The 27,070-nt window shown below is 44.3% G+C and overlaps 2 protein-coding genes across 3 annotated transcripts; both read right to left on the reverse strand.

The window, feature by feature from the left end:
- Positions 1-47: 47 nt before the first annotated feature.
- Positions 48-14,847, reverse strand: wdfy1 (WD repeat and FYVE domain containing 1). Its single transcript, XM_020627112.3, has 12 exons — positions 14,536-14,847; positions 11,971-12,038; positions 10,682-10,755; positions 10,446-10,500; positions 8,342-8,492; positions 7,312-7,424; positions 4,535-4,661; positions 4,129-4,234; positions 3,936-4,037; positions 3,728-3,858; positions 3,524-3,632; positions 48-3,342 (listed from the first exon to the last, which is right to left on the reverse strand). The coding sequence occupies exons 1-12, from the start codon at positions 14,670-14,672 to the stop codon at positions 3,283-3,285; spliced, it is 1,233 nt and encodes a 410-aa protein (XP_020482768.2). The 5' UTR covers positions 14,673-14,847; the 3' UTR covers positions 48-3,282.
- An 837-nt stretch (positions 14,848-15,684) lies between these two features.
- Positions 15,685-25,516, reverse strand: serpine2 (serpin peptidase inhibitor, clade E (nexin, plasminogen activator inhibitor type 1), member 2). 2 transcript variants are annotated; one of them, XM_020636823.3, is made up of 10 exons: positions 25,260-25,516; positions 22,678-22,957; positions 22,211-22,438; positions 21,090-21,287; positions 19,052-19,250; positions 18,028-18,125; positions 17,068-17,154; positions 16,858-16,941; positions 16,169-16,237; positions 15,685-15,863 (listed from the first exon to the last, which is right to left on the reverse strand). In XM_020636823.3, the coding sequence occupies exons 2-9, from the start codon at positions 22,937-22,939 to the stop codon at positions 16,200-16,202; spliced, it is 1,194 nt and encodes a 397-aa protein (XP_020492479.1). In that variant the 5' UTR covers positions 22,940-22,957; positions 25,260-25,516; the 3' UTR covers positions 15,685-15,863; positions 16,169-16,199. The 2 variants fall into 2 exon arrangements, with proteins under 2 accessions (XP_020492479.1, XP_020492478.1); XM_020636822.3 differs by having other exon boundaries at positions 15,685-16,237; positions 25,260-25,510.
- Positions 25,517-27,070: the final 1,554 nt, after the last annotated feature.

Below are 27,070 nucleotides of genomic sequence, written 5' to 3' on the forward strand. Positions count from 1 at the left end.
TCTCGTTTTTGCTTCAGATGCACAAAAACATCACAGAAAACAACGACAACAGATCAGTACATCTTTATTAAGCAGTGAGTATTTCCTCTGCGTCTCGAGCACACACAGAGACTAAAGTCAGTTCTGTACCGTCAACAAAAGTATTTAAAAATACATTTATTTAGAGATACACATGAACAACATTGTGTTGGAACAGCGAGCGTCTCTCACAAGCATCTGGAAGAGACGACGGCGACCAAACAAATCCATTGACGAGAGTTTGAAATGACGGGCGATCTAAACAAAGTGATGATGTGGAGTTACAAACATGAAGGAATAATGTCGACCATTATGACGTGAGGAATTCACCTTCTGGTGTATCTACTGCGGAGTAAATCTTGCAGAATCAGAAACGGCTTTCATCACCGCATGCATAACTTACAAGGACATGATGAGGAGTTCTGATTGGACAAAGCTTCCATAGCTCCGTCGGTTACCCTGTTGATCCTTCATGGAGCTTTGTGACATGAGTTGGACCAGGATATCTGCTCGCCTGCGTTAGTTAAGTTGTATTAGGTGTCAACTAATCAGTATTTTTATTATTAAATACACAAGGAGCCGATGTGGAAGTGCAACAAGCTGCAGTTCCTCGCGTGTCCACTTGGGTGGATCGTTATCCTTTATACTAAATCTTGGTGTTTCAGTCGAACTCTGAATATTTGAGTGTTCAGTCCATGTTGGGATGTAAATACTGACCAATGAGTGTTTGGATGTGCTTCTTTAAAAAGGGTTGAAAATGATTTAGTGTGTTTAACGAGGATCTCATGACGGGAACAGAGACAAGTGAACCACTGTGAGAACAGATAAATACTTTACTACAAATATAAATATACACTACATGATCATAAACCTGGAATGTGACTACATTTTGAAATGGACAATATAATGCTCGTTTTCCCACTCACAGTAAGGCAAGCGTTGAGTCTAACATTACAGGATACACGCGGATATTTACACGGACGCTACATCGAATCAACAAAGTATCCCTCCCAAATATGAACTTACAAAAATGATCTTTGAGTCAGAGTCAAAGACAAAGAGTTGTGCAATTCAGTGCATGTTGATGAGAGCGGTATGAGACATCCTTGATGAACAGATGTGTGTGTGTGTGTGTGTGTGGGGGGGGGGGAAGAAGAAGGAGAGTGAGGAGCCGAGTTACAGAGAGGGAAGGAGACAGCTCCAGAAAGAGGTGAGAGCAGGAGAGTGAATGAGCGCAAGTGAACAGTCGTAAGCACGGAAAAGGATATACTGACTAAAAAGGCTCTGTGTGTGTGTGTGTGTGTCTGTGTGTGTGTGTCCTTCGCTCTTTAAGGCATTTGAAGGAACACAGGCAGCGCGATTCAGCTTTTAGTGCTACATTGACTTTAGAGTACCTTCCTGTTAAGTGCCTTTTACGGGGACGAAATCCAATTTGACTCCACAAACGAATTATTTATATTCAGGAAAATACAGACAAGTAGGCGGCACGAGGCATCAGAATCACGAGTGTGGTATCTACCTACACAGAGTTTTAAAGAGAGTGATGATTTATAGGAGGGGGTGATGCTGGGCTATTTTTAGAACTATAAGATCGGTATCTGAGAGGCGAGAGAGGAAAAACACCAATACAGAAAACAGGTTTGTAATACTCAGTTTAGCCACAAGGGGGCTGAGAAGCTTTACAAACCAGTAACCCAATTATAAAGGGGCAATATGTAGCTCCGACAACCTAGTGTTTAAAATGGGTACTGCAGTCCAAATTCTAAACATTGTAGGGAGCTGTATCTGGCAAATATGTTGCCAACATATTTGTGCAATTTAGGCAGTGTGTGTGTGTGGGGGGGAGTTTGCTTACAATTTGCGCTAAACTAAAAACAATATTAGGTACCTAGGACCCAGTTTAAGGCCAATGCCTTTTACTAGCCTGGTGTTGCTGCATGTTCTGACCAATAAAAGCAGCTCTCGATTAGAGGCCCCGATGCATTAAGTGTTGGAACGGAAAAATGCAAGAGTGCGTACCAGCCGTGCTCTCTTAAAATGCGAGATCAAACTAGAGATTCATAATTCATTTGGTTTAAAAGATATCCTTCATTTTCAACGCAGTCAAATAGTAGTTACATTTTTACTTAAAGATAACAATTATATGTGTTAATTATCGTGATAACCTCATCACTTCACATGCCTGGACAGGATATTTAATAATGTCTCTGTTAGTACAGGTTACTATGGTAACGACATCTAATTTCCTGGGTCGGAGCTGCCGTGCAAACAGAAGTTCAACCAATATCTACGGGAGCGTCTTTTTTCAGTGAAAAAGAGATTTCAGAAGAAGCTGTTCCATTTGTCGATTTGAGGAAAAACAAGAACGAATAAAGGTTACGACTGACGTGATATAACAACCCCAAGCTGGTGACCGACCGTGCAGCCCCCACCTGGTGACCGACCGTGCAGCCCCCACCTGGTGACCGACCGTGCAGCCCCCACCTGGTGACCGACGATAATAAACCTCCTGAGAGTGATTTAAGGCCAACTAGTGAAAGAAAATCAACTAACAAAGAGGAGAGCAAACTGATCACTTTGATCAGTGAGAGTTAATTCAAGCAGCTATCTACAATACATACAATGCAGGAGATATATACACATGATTGGGGGTTTGTACATGTTACAGTGACTTATATGCAGGTAACGGGCAACAATAAGAAGCAAGAGTCTGTTTGTACGGGGGGGGGGGGGGGGGTGGCGACTTAGTGAACTTTACAGTGCAAGGGTAATAAAAAATGACCTCAGTCAGAAAAAGCATTGGAAATATTATCATAATGTAAACACTAACAGCAGTCCTCCAACAGGAGGCGTCGTCACAATACATGCACACATGTACATACACACACACACATACGTACACACACACACACACACACACCTCTTTGTGCTTAGGGGTCTGTCTCAGATTGAAGCCACACCCACTCACAGGTGGGACGGACAGTTAGACATGATAGACAAATTAGTTATGAGCTAAAGGAAAGTGGAGGGCAGCACCATTGACTCACACACACACAGACACAGACACACACACACTCACACACACACAGACACACACACACACACGTTCACTGAGAGCAGGCCTCGTTGTAGCTGACAATCCCCAGCGTAGAGGGGAGATATACTGTACAGAGGGGTTTCCATGACATTGGAAGAGTGGGCGGAGCACAGAGCGGAGGGGGGATTGTAGAGGAAGAGGAGGACCATGCAGTGGGCCTCGGCCAATCAGCGCGGAGAGAAGCCTGTTGCCAAGCTACAGCCAACCACCTGCGTCATATCCCAGATCTGTAGAGACAAATAGCCAGTGAGACGAGAGGCCTGGTGCAAATCTACATCTAAAGATTCTGTTTTATTATAACTCTGATGTCCAGTCACACCCTGCTGTGAGAGCAGGCATCAGATTCTGTGATGGACGCAGCCTGAGCCTATGCAGGAATCATCTGCTGACAAAGAAACTGTTGTTTACCTTCACAATGCGGTCGCTTCCACAGGTGACCATCAGGCCTCTGGACGGATCCATGTCCATGTGGGCAATGTTGTGTTTCCCCTCGTGGAATGTAGCCAATGCTGTTCGACTGCACCAAACACACAAACACACAATATTGAATCAGAGATGCTGTCCGTGTTGTGTTAGACAATATCACAGAGCTTGGAGATGCTCTTTACTCACTCTTCTTCTTTGATGGTATCAAAGCAGGCATCACACACCCTCACAGGGAACTCGAAGCCCATGATTGGGAATGTGGAGCGTTTAGAACTACATTTCCCACACACAGCCTTTCCACACTTTCTGCAGTGGTGCTGGTTCAAAGAAAAATGGCACATTAGTATAAATATGACTGATAGAGTGATTTTAAAAAGAGGGCAGACTCTCGTACCTGCCTGAGCCCCAGGGTCTTACTGTCCCACATCTGCTTGATGTTCCAGAAGAAAGGCTGCTCACACTTCTGACAGGAGTCGCTGTCTAACCACTGGGGGGCCTGAAGACACAGAGGAGACTAGGATTAAACATGCGGGTGGGGGGGAGTAACCTGCTACAAAGAGTGTCAATATTCACATAGTGATGCAAACCTCTTCTCTTTGTGTGTCCATGTTCCACACCGCGATGCCTCCGTCTGCCGAGCACGACAACAGCTGCCTGGTCAGCTGCAGGAAACGTATTGCCTGAACGCGCTCGCTGAGGGACAAAGACGATAGAAACAGTTCTGATCAAATCCATGATTTCAATCAAAACACAACACCTCATTTTAACCTTCAGCATCAATATGGTCACACAAGAATCAGCATCCAACTCTGCAACTTTAAAAAAGGTTTTGGTTGTCAAAGCTGCAAAGTTGTTTTGTGGATTGGACTCAGAGGCTCTTCCCAATGACCCCACCTCATTTCCCCCGATTTATTCTGAAGCATCCACATCCCTGATACAGACGAGCCAATGCTAATTCAGCGTCCGTGCATAAAGAAATATAGAAGGATTTACTGGTGTCCCTGCAACAGTAATGTCCGTCCCTTGCGGCCCCCGATGTCCCACATGATGACGCTGTGGTCGGCTGCCCCCGAGAACAGCAGCCTCTGGACGGGGTCCCACCACAGGGCTGCTATACTTCCTGGAGACAAAGAAGCACATGTTTGAAAGAAGGGTTATTGAAGGCAGTTATTGAGGGACAGCCTAATGGTCTGACCTGTTGGCGCCCCCTGGTGTACACTGGGAAAACTACAAGAAGCTCCAACTACACCCCCTCACACTTTTAGCTTAGAGGGGAGTTCACTCTTCTTTTTAAGGTAATAAAATGTGCAAATCTTACAGTGGGCACAACTTTCCTTTGTTAGTCTGTAACCATCTTTTACCTGAGAGGTTATCTACTCCTCAGTAAAGACAAACTTAAACGTGAAACGCCGTCCTCCGAGTAGCAGCACTCAAAGCTTACTCAGTAATGTCTACGTATATTTCTTTAACCACGTTTACTAGAGTGTTAACTATTCATTAAGAGTCTAATTCTGATGTGAAGGACTGTCTGATTATAAGCTTTTAGAGGCTAAAGCTAACGAGTGTGTGATACACACGTTCTGCAGCTGGTAATCTGAGCTCTAGACAGGAAATGTTTAAAAAGTCAAACTTGACTTAATGTAAAAAAAGTAACGGAATATGAAAACAGAAGAAGCTCTGAGTGTCAGGAGCTTAAAGTTTGAAGCGAGTTAATAAGTGAGAAGCCCGTTGGTTAGGTCGGACTCAGAGATAGAGATATCCCAAACACTCGCGTGTGTCTCACACAGGTCAGAGGAACTGCAGGAAGTGAGAGGAAAACTCAACATGTGATCAACCCGTCGTTCAGCTTCCTGTTGGTCCGTCTTCTTGTTACACTGAAGCTTCAGAAACAACATGAAGACACAACCAAGCGAATCCAAATCGCATGCTTTCTGGGACTTCCGGCCCTCCGTACTTTAGGAATTTCTATGTTTAAATATTTTTCACACGTAAATCCTGAGACGAGCGAAACTCTGGACGAGCTGCAGCTGCTTTAATAATTGACCCGATGGGTTTCATCAGAGCTTCGTTTTGTTCAGTCTACATTTCCTTTTCTGAGCTCTTCAGTTTAATTAAGCAGAAATCGGTTGTTTCCAGAAACACACACACTCAGACCATCTGCTCATTCTTTAGAGATGATTTTACTTCTGTGTTGTGGGCAGAAGCAGAACACATGTTGTTTTAGTTCAGCTGAATCACAGATTTTCAGTCACAAAGAGCTAAAAACATTGGAACCCTGGGGCAGGGTCGATGAGTCATATGATGAATAACAGCCTGCAGCAGGGGGCAGGAGCCTAACCGCGCTGACTGTTACTTTGTCTGAATGAGACACAAGAAGACACCCACATACATGGAGCTCGATACCAGAATGGACACTGGCCTTTGACGATTTCTTTGGTGCTTTATACACATACTGTTGGGCCTGATCCACAAAAGGATGGCGCTGCTTTTTGCGCCCGCTAAAGGACGTCAAACAGCTGATGCTAACTGTGGCGCAGTATTAATAAGAGATGTCACGCAAACTTTCCAGTGATCATGATAACAATCCTGCCTCTGAATGACTTCAAAATAAAAGCTCTGTTTATAAATTTAGTGAATATTACCTTGAAGTAACTATTCATAAAACAAGCCGTTATAAGCACGAGGATGTGAGGTGCTTGCTCCGTTCAGAGAGGAAGCTTTAGACTAACCAGTTAGACTCATTTTATCTTCAGGAGGACAGAGCATCTCCATCAGTAGGAGAGCTCATCTCCACATTCACACACTAAACAAGAGCAACCTGCACAGAGCAGGAGAACTCTGTGGGTGTGTTGTGGGGAGTTCTCATGAGTTTTAAAATTCTGCAGCCAACATCTGCAGCAGAGACGGGGATTTCCAGAGCAGCATGAGAGCATCATTTCTTTCATCATCGTCGTCGTCTTCAGAGCCAGATGATGAAGGACTTCTCCTGGAGAAGTAAGTCTCACATCCTGCCAGCACAGCTGTACTTACTTAGAAAGTCTGTGTGGCAGCGTGGTCAGTTTAACAGATCGTACGTAAGCCCCTTCTTTTGAAAAAACTTGAACCTCCTCCGTGCAAAACAGAGTTAGACTTTTCATTCAAATCAACTTTAAATCTAAAAGTGTGTCTCATCACGATGGTTCAAATAACTGATGCTACCAGTCTTTTATTTGCTTCTCTTGTCATTGGAAAAATGTGAATCATCCTTCTGAAATCTTTACTCACACCACATCTGGACACGAGCCTTCAGCATCAGCAGCCTGATGTACAGACGAGCAAAAAGGGCCAGACTAAAGAAGAATCAACGAGGAGAAGAAGATTCGGCTTTCTTTTTTGGCATTTTGTGACAAACGTTGAAATGTCAAGGCGAGCTGTGGTGAAATCATCATTCGTCCACCTCAGGATCATCAAGTGTTTTAGCCCTTTATCACGAGACACTGTCACCCGAGGGAGCATCAAGTTGTTGTGCCCGTCTCTAAACTCCTGCCTCCGCTTCTAATGTTGGGCTGAGTGAGCTCAACGATCTTAAACAGGTTGATCTCTTATTAAGAGTTCCACCCACTGAGGCTATGCAGGTTATGTGTGTATCACAGGTCTCCATGGAAACCCTGAAGGTCCTGTACTACCCAGGAATCCTGCTTCATAAGTACAGTGTGAGGAGCAAACAATAACTGTGTGTGGATGACCACACGTGTATAAAGGTGTATAAGCGTGTGTGTGTGTGTGTTTACCTTCATGACCCTTCAGCGTCGTGATGGTTGAGTACGTCTGCTTCTCCAGCTTCAGCAGCGTGATCTGTCCTGAGTAATCGCCCACAAAGGCGTGCTGCGTCTCGTGGTCATATCTGAGCAGGGAGTCAGGGCTTGAACACACTTTCCATGTTACATGTAAACTGTACATCAGTTCAGTTGATTCAAAAGGCGCTGCTGAACAACGCGCTTCAAGGCAAGACAGAGAAATGTCAGAACCTGAATGTCTCCAAATACCATCCATCAGTTTACTTCCTCTTACACGAGGTCGGGTCGCCGTGGAAGCAGGCGAAGGAAGTCAGCCCAGACTTTCCACTCACCAGCAATGTCCTCCAGCTCCTCCTGGGGGATTGAGAGGTGTTCCCAGGCCAGACGGGATATATAATCCCTCCAGCAAGCTCTGGGTCTGCCCCGGGGTCTCCTCCCAGTTGGGCATGCCCAGGAAAAAAACCTCCAAAAAGGGAGGCTTCCTAATCAGATGCCCAAACCACCTCAACTGACTCCTTTCGATGCTCCTTTATTCACTCTGTAGGCCCGCCACCCGCAGGGAGAGGCAGGGGGGTCAGGTGCATGCTAAGCCTGGTGGCGGGTGTGGGCAGGGGCCTTGGGCGTGCTAATCCTCTGCAGCACAAGACGGATGTCTCCAAAAAGTCAGGGACGAAGGACCAGATTTTGGTCAGTCGAGGCACCATTTACCGAGGCAAGTCCTCGATGCACCCGACACTTTTTCAACCGGTGACCTTTTTGTTGTTCTCCACATTTCTTATCTCTCTTTTTTTATCCAATGAAAGCCAAAGGTAAAAATACTCTTATAGCCTTTTCACACATGCACCAAACTCCTGAGAACTTCCTCAAATATGTGAACAAGAAGGCGGAGTGAGCCGACTGTCCTAACGTTTTTAGGAGGGTATGAGTGAAAAGGGGATAAGAAAATAATATCTATATCAATATATCAGGAGTGTATGAGTGACTTGTTTGACAGCACACTACACAGAGTGTGAATGAAGGATACTGTAGGCAGGAGGCCCAGGCGGTGAAGTAGTGTCTCCCCAGCATGCTGCCGCTCTGGGTGCACATCCAGCTCACACTCTTGTCGTGGCCGGTACTCACCACCCACTCACTCTCCAGGGAGAACACCATATCTGACACACGGTTCTGGTGGGCTGTAAAACACACACACACAGAGAGAGGGTTGATCAGGCTCGAGTCACGTTGGGTAAACATCAAACAGGATTATATCTATTCCACTGGGCTTTTATATCCAAGCTGTTACGGAGCAAAAAACCATCAAAGACTAATTTCCCTCTTCCGATCCAATCAGAGGCTCTGCTTATTGTCCCTGTAATCTAATCGAACACAGATTAATCCCTTCAGACAATCTGGACTCCTATCAGTCTTTATGGTCCATCTGGGGATCAACTCCAAGGTCCACTCTGTTGTTTTCACACTACATGTATTCAAGTTGCCGTCATTGAGGACTGTAGCCTCTTTTAACGGGCCGTGCAGATTAACCACTAGGCCACCAATGCCCCAGTTATGCATTGTACTATAACCAGTTATTGGATGAGGTCATGATGGAGGCGTTCTTTCTTATCTTGGGTTCCAACTACAGAGAGAGGATTGTTTTATATTTAAATCCAGACTGAACATACGGACGCTGTTTTTATGGTTAGCAAAGAGCTGATTGGAAGAAGAAGTCTACATTTCTTTTTCTCTTTAAACAAAGTCAGACTGACTGCCATATGGAGATGTTGAGCCCCTCCTGGATTTAAAGTGCACACCCGCATTATAATCTTTGATCTGATGGTGAGTCATGTCTCTGTACTCCCTGCTGGTAGAGACCAGACGCAGCATTCCACTGACAACATGTGGCGTTTAGCTCTCTAAAGCAGCACGCTGGCTGATTTTTTGTTTTCCACTGACGAGGCTCGAGACGTGCTGATGACAGTCACAGGAAGTGTGCTCAGCTCATAAGGGACCAATAAGAAGGAGATGAAATCAAGACATCCTCTGCTCTCTGTGGGTTCTCCCCGCCGTCTGTCTCGGGTCTCTTGGAGCAGGAAGTGGGACAAACTCTCCGACAGTCAGCGTGTAAACACTGAACTCACATGAACTCTCTGTGACAGCTACATGATAATGATTTTAAACACATACCAGAAGGCTACAGATCAGAATACCTCATTCATAAATGTCTCAGTTAACGTCCTTTGTTTATTTGACTCCTCCGAGGATCTGTTTCTTTTCTCGAGTCGTTCATATCCTAATGGTCGTTCATCTTGAATAGGCTGAACATCATCGACTCATTTTCAGTTCCCTCGAGAGAAGCACGTACTCCTTTTGGATAAACTGAAGTGTACAAGATTGAGGATGAAGGATGCACGCTCACGCTTTTCTGGGATGTACAGCTTTTTATAGATCAGCTACTCGAGAGCTGTCAATCATTATTCTAAAGTGGAACATTCATTGGAACCTGGGGGAGAACGTCCTCTCTCCCAAGGCTTTGGCAGAGAGACGTGGAGAGACTCAGGGTCACAACAGACCCACAACTCTCCAAGCTGGCTCGTAAATATTTCAATCAGGAATACTCTCGTCATAGATTTAACCATTTATTGCACTTCTGGTTTGTACAGTTGTATTTGGCGGTATTGGTTCTGCTCTTAGCTCTCAGCAGTATGTCCTAGAATATAAAAATGTGCTGACTGATGCTGGTGGAGGTCGGGGAGTCTAGCAGCAGAGTGGATGTGATGCAGGAGGAGTGAGAGGCAGAATGGTTTAATTAGACCGCCTTGTTGTCAGAGTGTGATAATGATTGGTTGGCATTGGGGCGGTTCTCAGATCAGCTGATAGCCGCTTGCGGGCAGGACTACCGTATTCCGCCTGAACTAACGCAGGGCTCCATTTGTGTGTACCATGAACGTCTCTGAGCTGTCAACAGGTGTTCTCGTCAGCAGGTCATAATGCAGGGAGGGGGGGGGGGGGGGGGTAGGATGTGTTGGAACATTACTGTGTCACTCTTTATTTGTTCCAAGTGGTTTAATTGAAAAAATACAGCCCTAGCTGTCATGTGACATTAGACTTGACAGTTGTATACATGAGTCCGTAGCTGGTTCTCTTACCTGGATACGTTTTGACATGGCTCATCTTGTTGAAGTCTTCAGAGATGAGAAACTCCTAGAGGGCGAAGAAACAAACAGGATCAAATAACCATCCCTCCCTCACAGGCATCTCAAATAGTCCAAATATTGAAACAGTGCTTAACATAAACCAGACAGGCAGCTTTTTTTTAACTAAATATGTTTGCACAAGCTAAAAAGGGAACCTGGAGCCACATGTTTGAGTGAGCATCACTCACCACAACCGCTCCGTTGTCTTGGCCTATGAAGATGCGTCTGCTGTCGTGGTGGTACGACATGCAAGAGCACGGAGCTGAAGGAGAGAGAAGACTTTTAGACTGAGCGGGGGAATCACTTTGAACTCTGCACACACATCACGGGAAAGAGTTTCTCTTTAAAACTGCTGTGGTGGACCAAACACATAGAGAGGCTACGATATTAATACCAGTAGTGGAAATGCCGCTAATGCCTGAAATATGATATCCATGAGTACGCTGGTCAAACCTACTAGAACCCCAAATAATGGACTTGCTTCTCCTTTAAAACAGAAGCCATCACTGGAGTAACACAGTAACTGGTTTAAGGTCATAACAAACAGAAGATGTGTCCTGCAGATTTAAGCCATCATTTGAACTCAAAGCTGCTGGGAGTGAAAGAAAGAGAGCAGCGGTGGTCCATTCAAATATACAGGGAGGTTCAACTGGATTATGAGCGATCATTGAGATGGAATATTTCAAAACATGGGTCTAAATCGTGGTGAAAGTGGATTATGTTTTTGTGGAATTTAGAAAAACTGTGCAGGAGTTTGACTGCTAATTAAAAACAAGAATTGAAATGTTGGTGCCTAAGACTTCTATACTTGTGATCATGACATCAAACACGTGTCCATGTACAGTAGTTTGATTTGTACTCCAAAGAGAAAGTCAGCTTTAGGGAGCAGAGAGATGAGCCAGTCGGAAGGCTAAAAATAACACACAAAAGGTTTTTAGAGCTGTTTGGGTCCCTCTCTGAAGATGATCATAATGATGTTCTGTACATCATGTGATAACATATAACACATGATGAGACGACTTGTGATAAGCACAGCTAAGAGTCATGTGTGTGCCTCTTTTTGTTGTTTGTGTTTTCATGTTTTGTATTTTTGTCTCACTTAGAAATGCAGAAGTTGTGAATTGGGGCTGTATGTCAACGCTGAGAAACACAATAAAAAGCATAATGGTCAAATAACTCTGTGATCGTGAGAACTCCAGCGGCTAGCCGGAGAGAGTAAGTCAGTCAAAGCGAGCAAAACGTTTCCTCTCAAACATTTCAGGGCGGTAATTTTAAGTTGAAATGTTTTTAAGGAGGTGTTCGCACATCCAACTCTCTCATGAAGGACGACAAACTATTACTTGAAAAGAAAATATCCCGCACACTACTCTCGCTAAGCATCAATTTATCAGAAAAGGAAGTGTGTGTGAAGTGTAGGCGTTCAAACATGTCGTCCCCATGACTCTTCTTCTCAGTGACTCAAAGCAGCCGTACTCACAGGACACCGTGTGGTAGATACTGGGCCAGTACTGACCGCTGTCCCTCTTCAGCCAAACCCGGATCGTTCTGAAAACCACATGAAAACATGGCGTTATTGAAACCACTTGTCAGCGTTCACTCTGTGGTATATTCAGGTTCCTCCTCTTCTTATGAATCTACAGTCAGACACTTTCTTTCTTCTTGATGTGGAAATGAAACTCGACTGAGAGGGCCTTCGTTTATGACCTGGCCCTCATGTTGGAAACCTGCCCTGACTCTGTTTACACACAGAGCTGGATTCTCTTCACAGGACTGTGCTCCAACACTTTGTTTACATACTTTCTAGGTCAGCGTTTATTTACTGAACCACTCCTTGTGCTGTACGTTAGGTCCTAAACAGCTTCTAGCGCCGTGTCCTTTAAATGTAATAACAGCAGTGCTATGATCAATGTGAACACTTCATGGACTGTTTTACGCTTCCCTGTTAAATCAACTGAAGTAACTGGACACCAAAAGGACATATTTTCATTGACAACCACATTAGTTTCACTTCAGTTGAATTTAAATGAGCTTCTCTGAGGAATCAGGTCGAAGGTTTTACTTCTATTCCCGTAAAAAGTCAGCAGAATGACCACAGAAACGAGAGCAAAAGCAGCAAACTGGCCCAAAGCTTCCCCCTTAAATATCCAGTGGGGTCAGATATGATATGAAAACTGTGAAACATCTTCACAGAAACCTCGACTCTTCATCTTAACATGATGACAGTGTTGATTATTACTGGAACTTTACAGCTAACCCCAGCTGAATGAAAGTGATCCATTCTGCACTTTTCCTCCTTCACAGTGTTTGCACACTCCCACAATGAGAGGCTTCACTTCATGCAGGAGGATCAGTGTCAGGGGGAGCTGGTCTCTTTTTTAAAGTCCATTAAAGGCATCAGAGGAAGACGCTTCAGGTTGAAGACGCTTCAGGTTGAAGGCGCTACAGATGAATGTTGGTTTAATACGTTTAAATTTGGTCGGTCTTCTCCAGCAGTCTCAGTCAACAGTCTGAGTAACAGAAAGTCTTCCTCCAATGTAAAAACATGTCATTTAAAGGACCTGCAAAATAATAACTTTAAAGAGGACATATTATCCCCCTTCTCCACCTTTTCAAACAGTCCCCTGCGGTCTAAATGAAACATCTGTGCTGTGCTTTGGTCAAAATAGAACATGAATCAAGCACCAGAAGAGGGTTGGGGCCCTGTATAAACCAGCTCTCTCAGAACGCTCCGTTTTGGTGTGTGTGTGTGTGTGTCTCTTTAAATGCCGTGAGCCCCCCCTGAGTCTTCCAGGTAGACATCACTCCTCTGTAGCGAGAATAAAAATGGCTGATCTGCACAAAAGTTTTGTTCTATAGCTGGGGGTAGTGCTGGGCGATATGGCCTAAATTTGATATCACGATATTTTTTTGCCTAATGTCGATATTCGATATGACTCGATACTTATCGTATTAAAGTTTATAAATGTAGCCTGTAAAACTGAATCTCCACTGTATAAAAAAAATATCACTGGCTCTTAGATCTTTACTTTAGGAGTTCTCTTAAGGGCTAAGATGCTTTGTGAATAACTTTTATCTTTACCATGATCTAGTCTTTAACTTTAAGGGGAAATGTAGCTGCAGCGTGTTCCAGCTCCTCCAGCTGTCTGTCACTGTGGATGAAACTTTTCTCCCTTCTGTTTTCATCACGCCCTGCTGTCACTCTCTCAACTTTTCCGGCGATTTGTTTTCTTTGAATGCTGATTTTAGCTGGGCTTTTGTCGGAATATGATGGTTTCAAAACCGTTTTACTAAACGTGTGTTTCAGAAGAGAAAACATGCGCTAACATCTGTGTGCGAGTGTACAATTCGAGAGTAGAGTATCGATCGAATCGAGCTTCACGATATATCGCCCAGCACTAGCTGGGGGTGGAGTCCATGGGTGGAGATATCAGGGGAGGGACGGGTATTTTTTTTATTTTAACCAGAATCCCACTGTGACATCACAAGGACAGCACAATTGAAACAGAGCATTTTTCTCTGTGTTGTAAGACTTATGCAGACCACAAACAAAGAACTGAATGGGTTTATTTCACATTTTGTGGGTCGGTAGGTCACTCAGGTTACCCAAATATATGTTCAGAAACAAAGTGGATTTTTCATAATATGTCCCCTTTAAGTAAAAAGTCATTCCGGATACATGGAGCATTTGAAAGCGTACGTCGTTGTTGACGAATGTTTACTGAGATCTAGTTTGGTAGATAAGGTATCACATCACTGTGAGTGTGAGGCTCTGGTTGTAGTGAACTCAGGAGTCGAAAAGCGGATGAAACTACACTATACACTATGTTGGTTAAGGGCTCATTATGTATTTATAACCCCACGCCCTGCTATGGGTCTAAATATAGTATTTAAACCTTACAGTAACACATTCAGACTAAAATACTCGCTTCTTCTATTTACTTTCGTACTAATCCAGCCAGCGCAGCAGGCACTCTGAGTCTAACGATAACCAGGACATAGACGGAGCCCGCTAGGCTACCTTTAGCCTGCTCGGTAAACTCACCTGTCCTCGCTCACGGTGATCACTCCATCTTCTTTCGGTATTAAAACGGCCGAGTTGACAGTGTCCGAGTGGCCCTCAATCTTGTTCAAAAGAATCGGTCTGGCGGTTTGGGGCCTCGAGTGGATCTCCGCGGCCATGGTTTTAGGTACCCGGCGGTGTTTCGTTTCAGCTGATTCTCCTCCTCACTCGCCCCGTAACGGAGGATCAGCTGACAACCGGATCCGCTGTCAGGATTACCGTAAAGAAGGCAAGAATGCGCAATAACAACAACAATCATCTTCTTCTTTTAGCTTTCCGGCAGACTAGACGCAGCTACGGCGTATTGCTGCCCTCCACAGGTCATACACAGAAGTTATTTGGAGGCCTCAGATCCTTACTACCATACAGCCCAGAGCGACGACAACAGCTTTTGTTGTTTCACATTTTACAAAAGTTAGTTCCGACCAAGCAATCTGATTGGACAAGAGGCCTCCCATGAGTGACATCACTTGGACTTTTCACAATATGTATCCCTCCTCCTCTTCAGCCAGGTGCTATGAATACTTTTGATTTAACATTTACAATTAACAGTTTTTCTTTATTCATCATCTCAAACAACAGACTCACCTGGTTTCATGATCACATTCATTTATTTTAAAGGTTCACAGACTCACTGCTCTGTGGTAACCATGGACACCAATGGTAGAACAGAATGTTTGGGTTGCTTAGCAACAGTCTAGGTTCAGTTAAACTGCGGAAATAATTGAGTTGGTGGAGTTAAACTAATCTGTTGTCGAGTTTTATTTGTATCATTCCATTTTATTTCCTGCTTGTGCATGTGTGTGTAGCATGCTCAGTGTAAAATAGAATTTCCCCTCGCGAGATTTATGAAATATATCTTCTTCTTCTACATTATATCTCCAGCTCTGACTTCCTCCACCCACCTGAGTGCCCGTAAAATTGTCACAAGCTCTGAAGTGAAGACTGATGTGACCTGATTGATCTCAAAATGTCCCCACATACTCCATCATTCATTATCTGAAACCACTTTCTCCTTATGTTTACATCCTAAAAACAGCTGTAATTCCAGCTGACTGCTCCCTGTTCCGGCGTTGAACACCCTGACAGTGGTCGTTTTATTTCTGACAATAAGCGAGGCTGAATCCTTGATGTTAAACATGTGTATTTATTTCATCGAATGATGATGATGGCAGAATGACAACAGAAAACTTCCTCAGCGAGGGAAACGGCCGAGGCGTCGACGATGCGACGTGCGTACATGTTTCCATAACGTAGAAGTGAAACGTAACCGACTGGAGTGACACGTCGTGAAATGAAGAACCTCAACACTAAAACAACCACATGAAACAAAACAAACTCATCAAAATACACATTTGGACATTCAAAGTCTTTTTAAAAATGTAATAAAGTCAAAAAAGTATTTTAAAAAATTAAAAAAGCTAGAAAATTTAGTCTGCAGAACATTTGAAAAAGCATGTTACAGAAAACAGGAAACATAAACCAAACATCAGAAGTCCACACTGTACATAAGTCTACAGCAAAGTGTGTGTGTGTGTGTGTGTGTGTGTGTGTGTGTGTGTGTGTGTGTGTGTGTGTGTGTGTGTGTGTGTGTGTGTAGAGGGGTTTCCCGTACTGGCCTCTGATGCTACCAGGGACGTCTGGGCTCAAGGCTGGTTGATCTGGCCCATGAAGAGGATAGTTCCTGGGGATGGAGACGGAGAGAACTCATCATACATCAGGTAACCGGGGCCCTTATTTCAGAAAGCAGGCTCAACAAATACTGAGCCGTAACCCGACCTCCGTGTTGATGGAGCCTGAGCTGGGAAACTCTGAGGCTGAATCTTGATTTCCGCCCTGAGCCCTAAACCCTAAACCCTGAGCCCTGAGCCCTAAACCCTAAGCCCTGATGGATTTAGCTGGAACTCAAAGTCAGTGTGTGAATGAGGATGGACAGCGAGACTGGGCCTGAGTGTCCAGCTCCAAATCAGCTGATTGAGTTTGTTCATCAACTCTGAGTAGGTTACCAGGGCGTGAACCACGACTACAAAAAAAGCCATCACTAATGGAGCCTGGAAACTACAATTTACCATGACAACAGGTGACACGAAGAGGTGAGTTCAGCTGCACATGGTTTGATTGTTTAAAAAGTTATGACTGTGCTGGTTGCAGCCATTGTTCTCAAACGGCCGCTGCAATGAGGACTTTGGCCTCTTCATCGTGAATAAAGAATAATCCTAACCCAAATGTTTGAAATGGTTGGTCTTTTGGTGGAAATGCAGCCTTATATACACATTTAACTGAGTTGTAAACAGAGAACAGTACCTGTGGGTTTATGTCTGATGAGGAAGAGGAAAGGTCGGTCCACCGTGACCCAGGGGGGAGAGGACCGAGCCAGCAAAATGGCAGCTAAATACAAAGACGATATACAAACAATTCAGACTCTTTAAGGTTACGGGTTCCTGTTATGAATGTTTCTACACTCAGCATGATACAGCTGAGCTCCACATTTACATCAGAGATACAAATACTCACTAGTGACAGCTGTTGCTTTTGTTCCATCTTCATTCACCTCGATTTTGGCTTTCTGCAGTGCCTTGGATACGTGGAGGGGCTCGCTACCTGAGGAAATAATAACGATTCATGCTACGTTGAGTTGACCAATAAACTGTGGCCATCGTTGCCTTTTCACACATGCATTCGTGACAACTTCTAGAATATTTCCAGACAGTCTGCCCCTGAAATCTCCCCGAGCTGCCCTTGCACACATGTCCCTCTCAGCGCGAGGGTTCTCCCCGTCAGACGGGAAGGCGGGGGTCCCACAAGACATGACTTATGAGGACAGTTTTGACCTTTATGTCAATGATACGGGTAACTGGGCATATTCATAAACGAAAAGGTGGGAAAGAACATCCTTGCGATCAGAAGAGTTTATGAAGCAGCACCATTACATGCACAGAGATCAAATAGGAAACACAGTGTGAGCAGGGTTTAAACTTTATCACCCCCTGCTCTGCTCCTCTGCATGGAGAGGAGCCTGTTGGGGTGGTTTGAGAACTTGATTAGGATGCCTCCTGGTCGCCTCCTTTTGGAGGTTTTCCAGGCATGTCTGACTGGGAGGAGACCCCGGTGTAGACCCAGAGCTCACTGGTGGGTTTATACATCCGTGCTGGTCTGGGAGCGCCTCAGAAACCTCCAGGAGGAGCAAGAAAACATAGCTGGGGAAAGGAAAAGCACTACACCACAGGATGGCGCCAGAGGGCTTAGCTCAGAGCTGTATTTATTCCATCACTCAGGGGGAGAAGAGAGAGTAGCAGAAAGCCAGTGATTCAGTTTTTCACACCGCTCAGTGAGACACAGCTCATGTTTCTCTTGCTGTGGCAGTAAACAGCAAACAGTATTCTTCATTTTACAAGCCTTTCCTCATAGACCTGTTGTCAACACTCGGAGACATTGTGTCAGCCGAGTGTGAGGACTGACTGTTCTCTTACTCACTGATGTGTCTGAAGTCAGCCTTGGCCTGACTGAACATGTCTGTTATTCCCAGGGCTGAAAGGGGGGCTTCCAGATCTACCTCGGCATCAGCAGTAAACCTGCAGACAATAAAACACAAACAAGAGCACGATGCCATCGTCACATTCAGTTGCGTTTTAAATAAATGTTAAGACTGAGTCTGGTATCTGTTGTACAGCCGGCTCTTTCAAGAGGATTTTTAAAAACACTCGTTTGAATTATTTTGAATTTAATTAAAGAAGATTTCATGTCAGAGACCGTAAAAAGTTAAAGAGGGACAAAAATACAAATTTAAAGAAGGAAAACTATTTTTTTTTTTTTAAATAAAAAAAGCAAGGAAATAAATACATTTCTCACTTAGCCAAATGTAATCTGGTTTCATGTACGAGTTTCAGATCTGTAAAATCTTTCTGTTTATGCTTTAAAGGTCACATATTCTGCTAAATGTTTCTCTAACACTAATATGTGTCCCTAGTCTGTCTACAAACCCCCCAATGATGAGAAAAGTCCATCCTCTCCGTCTTCTGCCTGCTCCACTTTTCAAAAAAATGTGTGCTCAAACAGGCCGTTTGGAGGTTTTCCCTTCATGACATCACAAAGGGCAGTAGGCCCTCCCCCAGGTGGGTGACACTCCCACAGCTAGTTGTTTGTTGTGCCCTCTGAGTCTGCCTTCTCAGGGTAAACAATGGGACATGGAGCGAGAAAGCCCGAAACACCCAAGCCCTTCCAGAAAGGGGGGGTGGTCAGACACAGCTCATTTACATTTAAAGGTACAGACACAGAAACAGTCTGTTCTGATCAGGGCTGAAATAGAGGGGTTTATAGGCATGATCAAATACAGGATCAGAGTGGATTTAGAACCAGAAACTTCACACACATGTTTTGGTGACCTCTGAGACTTATTTACACTGGTTGAAGAGGAGGAGAATATGTGACCTTTAAGGGACAGTTACAACCTTTCAATGAGGTTAGTATGCTTGAGTGTGTATGAGTGTGCGTGTCTTACTTGGGGATGAGTAGGCGCACTTTTCTCGGGTGCATTAGTGAGGTCCAGCTGTGCACAGTGGCCGTGCTTATGTGTGGGATCACGCGAGACAGAGGGGTGTCCTCTTCTAACGGAAGAACGATCAGCATGCTGATGGAGCCGCCGTGATAGGGCAGCTCGATCACCTTGTACTTCAGTCCCTGCGGGGTGGTGGCTACACCTGGCAGAAGGGGAGAGGGAAGTCGTTAAGGGAACCAGGATGGTAGAGATGACACCCGCGTTCTGAACGATGAGCCATATTTCAAGCAGCTCTTTCTGTTTAGAACATTTATGACACTGTGGGTGACACGATTTTATTCTCCGTCTGAACATGACGGACTTTGTAGCTCAGTTATTTTACGTAGTCTAAACACACTAGAGACATAAACGCATCACTTCCTGGCACACAGATTCTTCCTCAGAAAACACTTACAGTACCAGACAGCTGATGTTCATCACAGCAAACGCAGAAACCGTCTTTGAACCGGTTACTTAGTAACAAGTGTTGTTGTGTATCATTCAACGTTAGGGAGTAGCAGAACTATGATATAACAATAACACAGACATGACTTATATTTCCACTGAGCCTTCAAAGAAGCATTTTTGCACTTTATTTGTATAAAGTGTTTATGGAGCGTTTAGTTTGAGATGCCTTTGGTTGTGCTGGACTCTTATGTCCGGAGACTTTTTAATCGGCCCACTGATATTATTGGCCAATATTAGCATGTCACCTGATTGTTGTCATCAGGTAATTTTATCAGTGATATAGGCGGACATTGCTAGATTTATTCACCAGTCAAATAACTTTTCACTTGTTCTCTTTCACCAGCAGAGGGCACTATATAGATTACAACAAGCATCATCACCCTCTATGTAATGCACATACATGCTTAGCTACTTTCCAGTTGAGTGACAATCTTGTCTTCATTAAATATCTTTTCAACAAGTGTATCTGAGCGAACAACTCAACAAATGTGAATATCTATCTCTACAGATCAAAGAAAGATTACAGCTGATATATCGGTACCAGAATTTTTTCCTCCAGGATATCGGTATCAACCCCAAAGATCTGATATCAGTCAGGCCCTACTTTAAACCACAGTGGCATTTAACTTCAAAACAAGACTGACAAAAGTACAGTTTAATTTTGATGTCAGAGTAACACAAGTCTCAACAAGGAGTCTCACAACACAAACATCCACATAAAGGACCGCACAGTTCCTCGTACTTCATACAGGCTTTAAGTGAACTCACAACACGCCATGTTGTGAAGTCATGACACCAAGAACATGCATAACGACTTTATCAAGCCTAAAGTCAGGAGATTTTCAGAGTCGTGTTCTCTTAATGATCTGCGTGTAGACATTTGAGGACAAGAAGAAACAAATCGCAGACGATGACGTCTCATGTCAACACACGGCCGGATACTCTGAGAGACACAGTTTAAGCACCAGCGCTGTGTGAGAATCTATCTGCAGCACTTGCCCCGCTCACACAGCTCATCTAAATATAGACAACTGACTGGTGTGTCATTTCATTTCACACGGGGCTAATTCATGTCCTGCTGCGGATGTGGCACGTCTCAGCCTGCATTTCTGCACCCGAGCTGCCTCATGATTCGTAAACCAGCAGCCATCGTAATTATAGCATGAAAACAAACTAAATGAAAGACATCAAAAATCATCTAAAGAACAGTAGATCAAGCTGGCAGACCAGAGTGGAGGAGAGCAGCCTGCACGTTTGTTCCCTCAGAGAAATGTTCTCTGCACCTTGTGACAGAGGAGAAGGGATGATGGACCAGCTTTACTTCAGGAGAAGTCTGTATTTTATTTTGAAGGTCCCAACATAAGTCTGTATTTTATTTTGAAGGAAGAAGCTGCTGACTCTATCTGTTAATATGATTTGTTGGTAGGGTGCAGTGAAGAACATATTTCATGGAGCCTCACCATACATTTGAAGCGTCACATTGAAATGTTTCACATATTGGACCATCAGTAACCTCCCCCGTATCAGCACTCACCGATGTTGAAGACAGAAAGCTGGGACATCATTGGAACTTTATATACGTTTCCGTCGCCCCCGGTGAAGGACCTCATCTTGGTGTTCTCGGGCTGGAAGCGGGACTTCCACAAGCCTTTGAAGTAGATCGAGTTGACAGCAACCAGACGAGTCAGAACCGAGTCCAGCATGTCTGCTTTGATCAGGCTGGGGATGTGACCTGGATAAATATGCAGCACAAGAGTATTAGAGAGGTGCTGATGAAAATATGAGGCATCTCCTCATGGTTTACCGATCTGCATGCCAGAAATGTTCCCATGGCACAAATCAAGTCTCTATACTGAGAACATGCAATAGTAAGAATAGTCGTAGCTTAAAATAAACTTTATTTTGAGGTTAGAGTACGGCAAGGCCAAAACGCTCAACACAACTCTCACCATCTAACAGGAAACACACTACAAGATAATCGGGGCAATTTCCCCCTTCTGACCAAAGTCAGCAAGACCCCGTTATCTGATGGTCCCAAAGATGATCTAACAGATTCTCCTGAGGTGTGAGGGGTGTGAAGAGTGATTTTAACCTCTCTGATCTACTCGAGGACGATCGAGGGAAGGCCCGATTTCAAATCGTAGATACTAACTATTAGATGAGAAAACACAGGAAGTCCGAGCACGCACTAGCCAATCGGGAAGCAAGCTGACTGAAGCAGGAAGCACAACAAACGTAACCATGGCGACGACTGCAATTGTGAAAGCACTAAGTTAAATGGACGTCAGGTCCTGTAAAACAAACAAAACAATCCAACCGACAAGAAATGGAGTTGGATGGATGTACCAGGTAGCTAACAGCTAGCCACATTTAGCACGACCATCATGTTTGTCTCCTCAACCGCGTGCGAGACTCTGGTGGTTGGTGAATTAATCTGTTAATGTGTGGCGTGCTCAGTTGGTCGTCATGTTACTCTCCACACTACAAGCACGGTAAGTCTGTCATGATTTGTCGTCATGTGGTAGCTCTCTCGCAAAAGGTGATAAAGTATCTGTTAGTTTCTATTCTCTCTTTTCCAAACTTAAGTCGTGCACATACTTAGATACATGACGGGCTGTGCGGGCATCTTTTAAACAGCTCATCCATGCCTCCTACCTTTGGTCTTGTTGTTGACCCATGTATTGATCTCTTCTGCTGCCCTGTCGGCGTTGCTGAAGTCCATGCTCCTGCTCTCACACTGGAAGTTGTCTTTGTTGGTGGCTACAAAAGGCCCCTCCATGGGGAAGCCCTCCTTGGTGAACATGGCGTTGGCTATCAGCACAGCATCCTGGTTGGACTTAGCAGACAGAGCCTTGTGCAGCTTCTTCAGCATCCTGTATGGACCTGTGCAGCGCGTCAAATTACCATTATTTCCATAGTCTGTGTATAGCAGTGAACATGGTCAGGGTTATACCACACATTGGTTTGTGGACTTTTGTTATGAAGCATGAAGTTCGGCATCCTGGCCGTCATCTTCTAACCATCAATAGCAGTAGGATGGATATCATTGCTACTTTAATCTTTTTCAGAAAATCAACACATAAGCTTGTGTCTGAGCTTCTACAACCACAAAGACTCCTTACCATTTTTCTTGTAGCGGAGCGCAATGAGGATCTGCTTCCGGGTCTCTCCATGGGCTCCTGGTAGCAACATCCCGAGGATAGAAGCTACTCCGTGAGGTGAAAGAACCACGTTTTCCAGAGGCTTGGAGCGTACTACATGCTGAAACACCTGTATGCCAAGATCAGAGCCCCGTTCACCATAGGTGGGAGCCTGGGACAGCGCACCGTTGTGTCCGTACAAGCTTAGCAGTGAAAAAAGGAGCAGCAATAGGAGGTGCTTCATCTTTAACCTTTACAGCACCTAGCCAGAAAACAGAGAACAGATCATTAGAGGGATTTCTTCAGGACCAAGGCAGCCTGAAGCATCTCTGTAGAAAACACACTGGTTATCGGTAATCAGTCAACCAATCAGAAGCGTTCAGTAGAGAAACATGTTCATACAGCGGTGAAATGATCCACTATCCTGCTTTTTAAATCTTCCAAGCCGACTAAATGTTCTAGCTTAAGGTGACTCTGCAGCTCAGAGCAAGACGATGGAGCAAACACACTAACAGCTTGTTCACCAAAGACAGAGCGAGTTTGAGGAGTGAAAAACATGATGAGTCCTTGAGATCGAAGCTCAAGCTGCTGACAGCTTCAGTGAATCAGCAGAGAACATTAAACAAAATAAAAATGTACCAGTACTCCATCCTTCAGTTGGACAAGGAACACAAACCTACTCTCTCATACAAGACACAATGATGTATGAAAACCCAAACCAGAGACAGACCGCAATGCATTACGGTACCTTGAGTCCAACATGTTCAGTGAAGATGAGGTAGCATGCATACAAAGAATATCACAGTTGTCGGTCAACAATGCAAATGACGCTTGGATGGGTTTCTTCCTTTTTTGTTATGACACTCGACATGGTGACTGACAGATTTTCTTCATGTAAAAAAAACAACAACAGGTGTTTACATGTTGGAACCATACACTGTTAATATGAATGTTTGAAGCCTGAGTGACATCACCCATCTGTCCCAGCAGGGGGTGCTGGAGTCCCATCGATGGCGGTCTCCATGCTGGAAATGCTGTCTCAGTCTAACTTTCAGTCAACCTAACAACAGACTGAGAGCTGGAGCTGAGGAGGGTTTTAAACCTCCTGACAAACTGTTACACTGCACCCACCTGTCAATCATGTCAGCTACACGGCTTATTGTGAATAACGCTTATCCTTCATCAAATCAAAACTGATGAGTCATCAAAACATTCCCCCCCCCCCGTACAGTGTGTGTCGATCGAGATATTAGCTAATCAGACCTGTTTGATTTTTTGAACCAGGCTGTAAACATGTTAATCTCTGCTGTAAAAACAGGCTTTTTAGAATGGGTGTGTATGTGACTTCCTGTGCTTCCCAGCCTCTAGTGGACACTCGAGGAACTGCAGGATTTTTACACTTCTGCGTTGGCTTCATTTTTTCAACACAGGAGGTTGCTGCTTGGTTGGAACACATTTAATCACTGCAATGCTTATCATCTGTAACCATTCTCTTGGACCTTGAGAAGGTCCTCATTCTTACTCAGACTGTCAAACATCATACTGAGTGAAACCGGGCACTTCTTTTAATAGCATTCTGGACCAGGGGTGTGTCCCGAGGGGTAGCATGGACATCCCTTGGTATCTGGTTGGCCACCCCAGAATTTCAAACTATGATTGGCTTTTTACCTTATCAGAGGCGGGACTTAAGTTAAATGAGGCGTACTGGCTGTGTTGAAACAGGCTGCAGGTGGTTTTCTTAACATGTCAGTGAACAATATTCCAATAAAAATTGGCAAGCAAACTCTTGCAGACAGTGTGTCCATGTACTTCTGCGAGTTAGACAATGTGCAAGGGTTATCATGCTATTATTAAGTACTCGTGATTGTGATTTTGGACATCTTCTCTTGAGTCCATATTAATCTAAGAAAATATACATGTTGCCATTCTCTTGTGTAATAGTGTGCACACAAACTTCATGCCCCCATGGATCTGCAGTTTGTTAAATGGCAAAACCAAACCCAATGACAAAATCTGCTTATTTTAGGTTATGACCTCAGAGCACCTTAAGGAGAATGGCAGGACATGGTTTTTAAATAAAGTTAGAACCCTCTCATTTGGCCTCATCTTGTTAAAGGTCAAAGAAATCAGAAGCAGACATTGTTTTTCTTATGTATGCATATACTTTGAAGCTCATCCAATGAGTTTTTTTGTAGTTTGAAATGCGTGTTTGTTAAATGTCTCTCATGATTCATGCACAGCTTCATTCAGACTGCACCTCACAGAAACAATTAAAGCTCAACACTTGATGTGAGGCGTTTTTCAGTCTGCAAGTGTCCAAACTTCAGTCAAATACTGAGGTGACTTTGGTGCGTTCACTGATCATCAAATAAAACACACCTGACGGACATGCTGTGCAGACTTCATACACAGTTTATTTAAAGAGGAGCAACACCCCTCACAAGAAAACAGAAAACACGGTGATATAAAAAACGACATTAGGCTTTAACTTCATCATGTTTACCTCTTTGCCTTAGGCTGCTAAATTTAATGAGCCAACTGCAATAAAAAGAAACAGTTCTTACCTATCACGCGGTGACGTTCCTCCGCAGGTGAGAGTTGATCCTCTAACGAAGGTAAGTCCGTAACGCAGGTGAAGAAGTCAGTAATCCAGAGAAGGTGAGAAGAACTTCTACTGACTCTACTGTTGTTTCAAGAGGACTTTATCAGACTGAGCTCCGCCTTCACCCAAAAACAGCGAAGCGTGAAGCGACTATCTCCGAGTCAATCGCACACTGACCGAAGCCTCATTTCCGGCAAACTTTTCAAAATATAACTCGAGGAACAAGAAGATGCACTTTATCAATCAAGGGGAAACATGCTGCACACACACAGTCTGAAATACACACTAATGCACAAACAGGATCCCGTGGACATGCACTAATGTAGAGACGTGAGAGTGAGGGGGCTGCACACAGCCAGCGCTCATGAACTGGTGGGGGTTCAGTGCCTTGCTCAAGGGCCCCTTGGCAGTGCTTAGGAAGTGAACTGGCACCTCTCCAGCAACCAGACCAACTTCCAAACTTGGTCTGCACCGAGACTTAATCTTGCCACCCTCCAGTTCCCAAGCCAAGTCCCTACAAGGGGGGCTGTGACACAAATAAAAACTCCAAAAGGGGTTGACAACAGGAAGTGACTGATGTAGAATTTTACATTTACACATTTTAAAATGCTCACTTTGTTCATTCGATGTCAGTTATAATAACAATGACAATGACCCTTTACGGGTAAATAGTTTAACACCATAAAGGTCATTAATGGCCCCACTCGCCCATCACAGACACCTTTTCATAAAAGACCACCTTTCTATCCTGTGAGCTGATACACACACACACACTTAGAATCAGACTGAAGCTCTATTACATCCCTGCTGCAGCCAAAAGAGAGGATTAGTAGGTGCAGGGGGGTTAAATTACAGGAGTGTACAGGCAGTAATGACCACCCTCTGTAAATGTTTAGCTTATCAAAGGATGGCCGTATAACATATTTTTTACATGTAGCCTCAGCTTCCATGGATTAGACTCACTCAGCCTCTCGCTGAATACACAGACGGAGGCTTTGACAGCTAAGTACCACAGCTCAGGACACTCAGAGCGGAGCTGGATTCAAAGCAGGGTCCTGGTCCACAGTATTTATGGGCGTGTGGTTTGTGTTTAGAGTGGGGGTCTTATAAGCATGTTGTCCAGCAACACTGGTATGCAAAGAGGGGTCACTGTGTCTGTGTTTGGAGGAGGTAATGAGTCGTTTACTCATGACTCAAGAGGCCGCTTCTTTTCCCCCCGTTGCATAGGCTGCCTTTAAACAGCATGTCTGCACTTCACGACAGCAACATGTAGGCTAATTAAGAGAGCTCTTAGCGTGTGCTGCTGCAGGTACCACCATGCTCCTGCTGGGCACCCAGGTAGCATCCTTATCACAAAACAAGACTAAGCTTGTACTCAGCGAGTCGGACTGGAGACCATTTCTGGGCATATTCTCTGTTGAAATGTTATTTGTCTTTGTTTCATATCTGCCTGTTTCAGCATGACTGTAGCGTGTGCATTCATGCTGTCGATGAACTGACTGATAACTTCCTGACATTTCAAAAGCCGGAGTTACTCAACATGCAATATGTTCGCTTAAGATTTGGTCGAACAAGGTGTCACGGTTGGGGCAGATAATGGCATTTTGTAAAAGCAAATAGGGGAAGTTTTCATTTATTGTCACACAAGAAAGTGGTCTGTCCGGCCTTCCCGAGGTGTTGTGGGACTAATCGGTGACAAAACACAGATGAAGGGAGTATACCACTTGACATCTCCAGATGATGTCCTAGCTCTTTCTGTCCATCAGCCAACAC

The sequence above is a fragment of the Labrus bergylta genome, chromosome 11 (assembly GCF_963930695.1).
Source record: "Labrus bergylta chromosome 11, fLabBer1.1, whole genome shotgun sequence".
In the NCBI taxonomy this organism is placed as follows: Eukaryota; Metazoa; Chordata; class Actinopteri; order Labriformes; family Labridae; genus Labrus; species Labrus bergylta.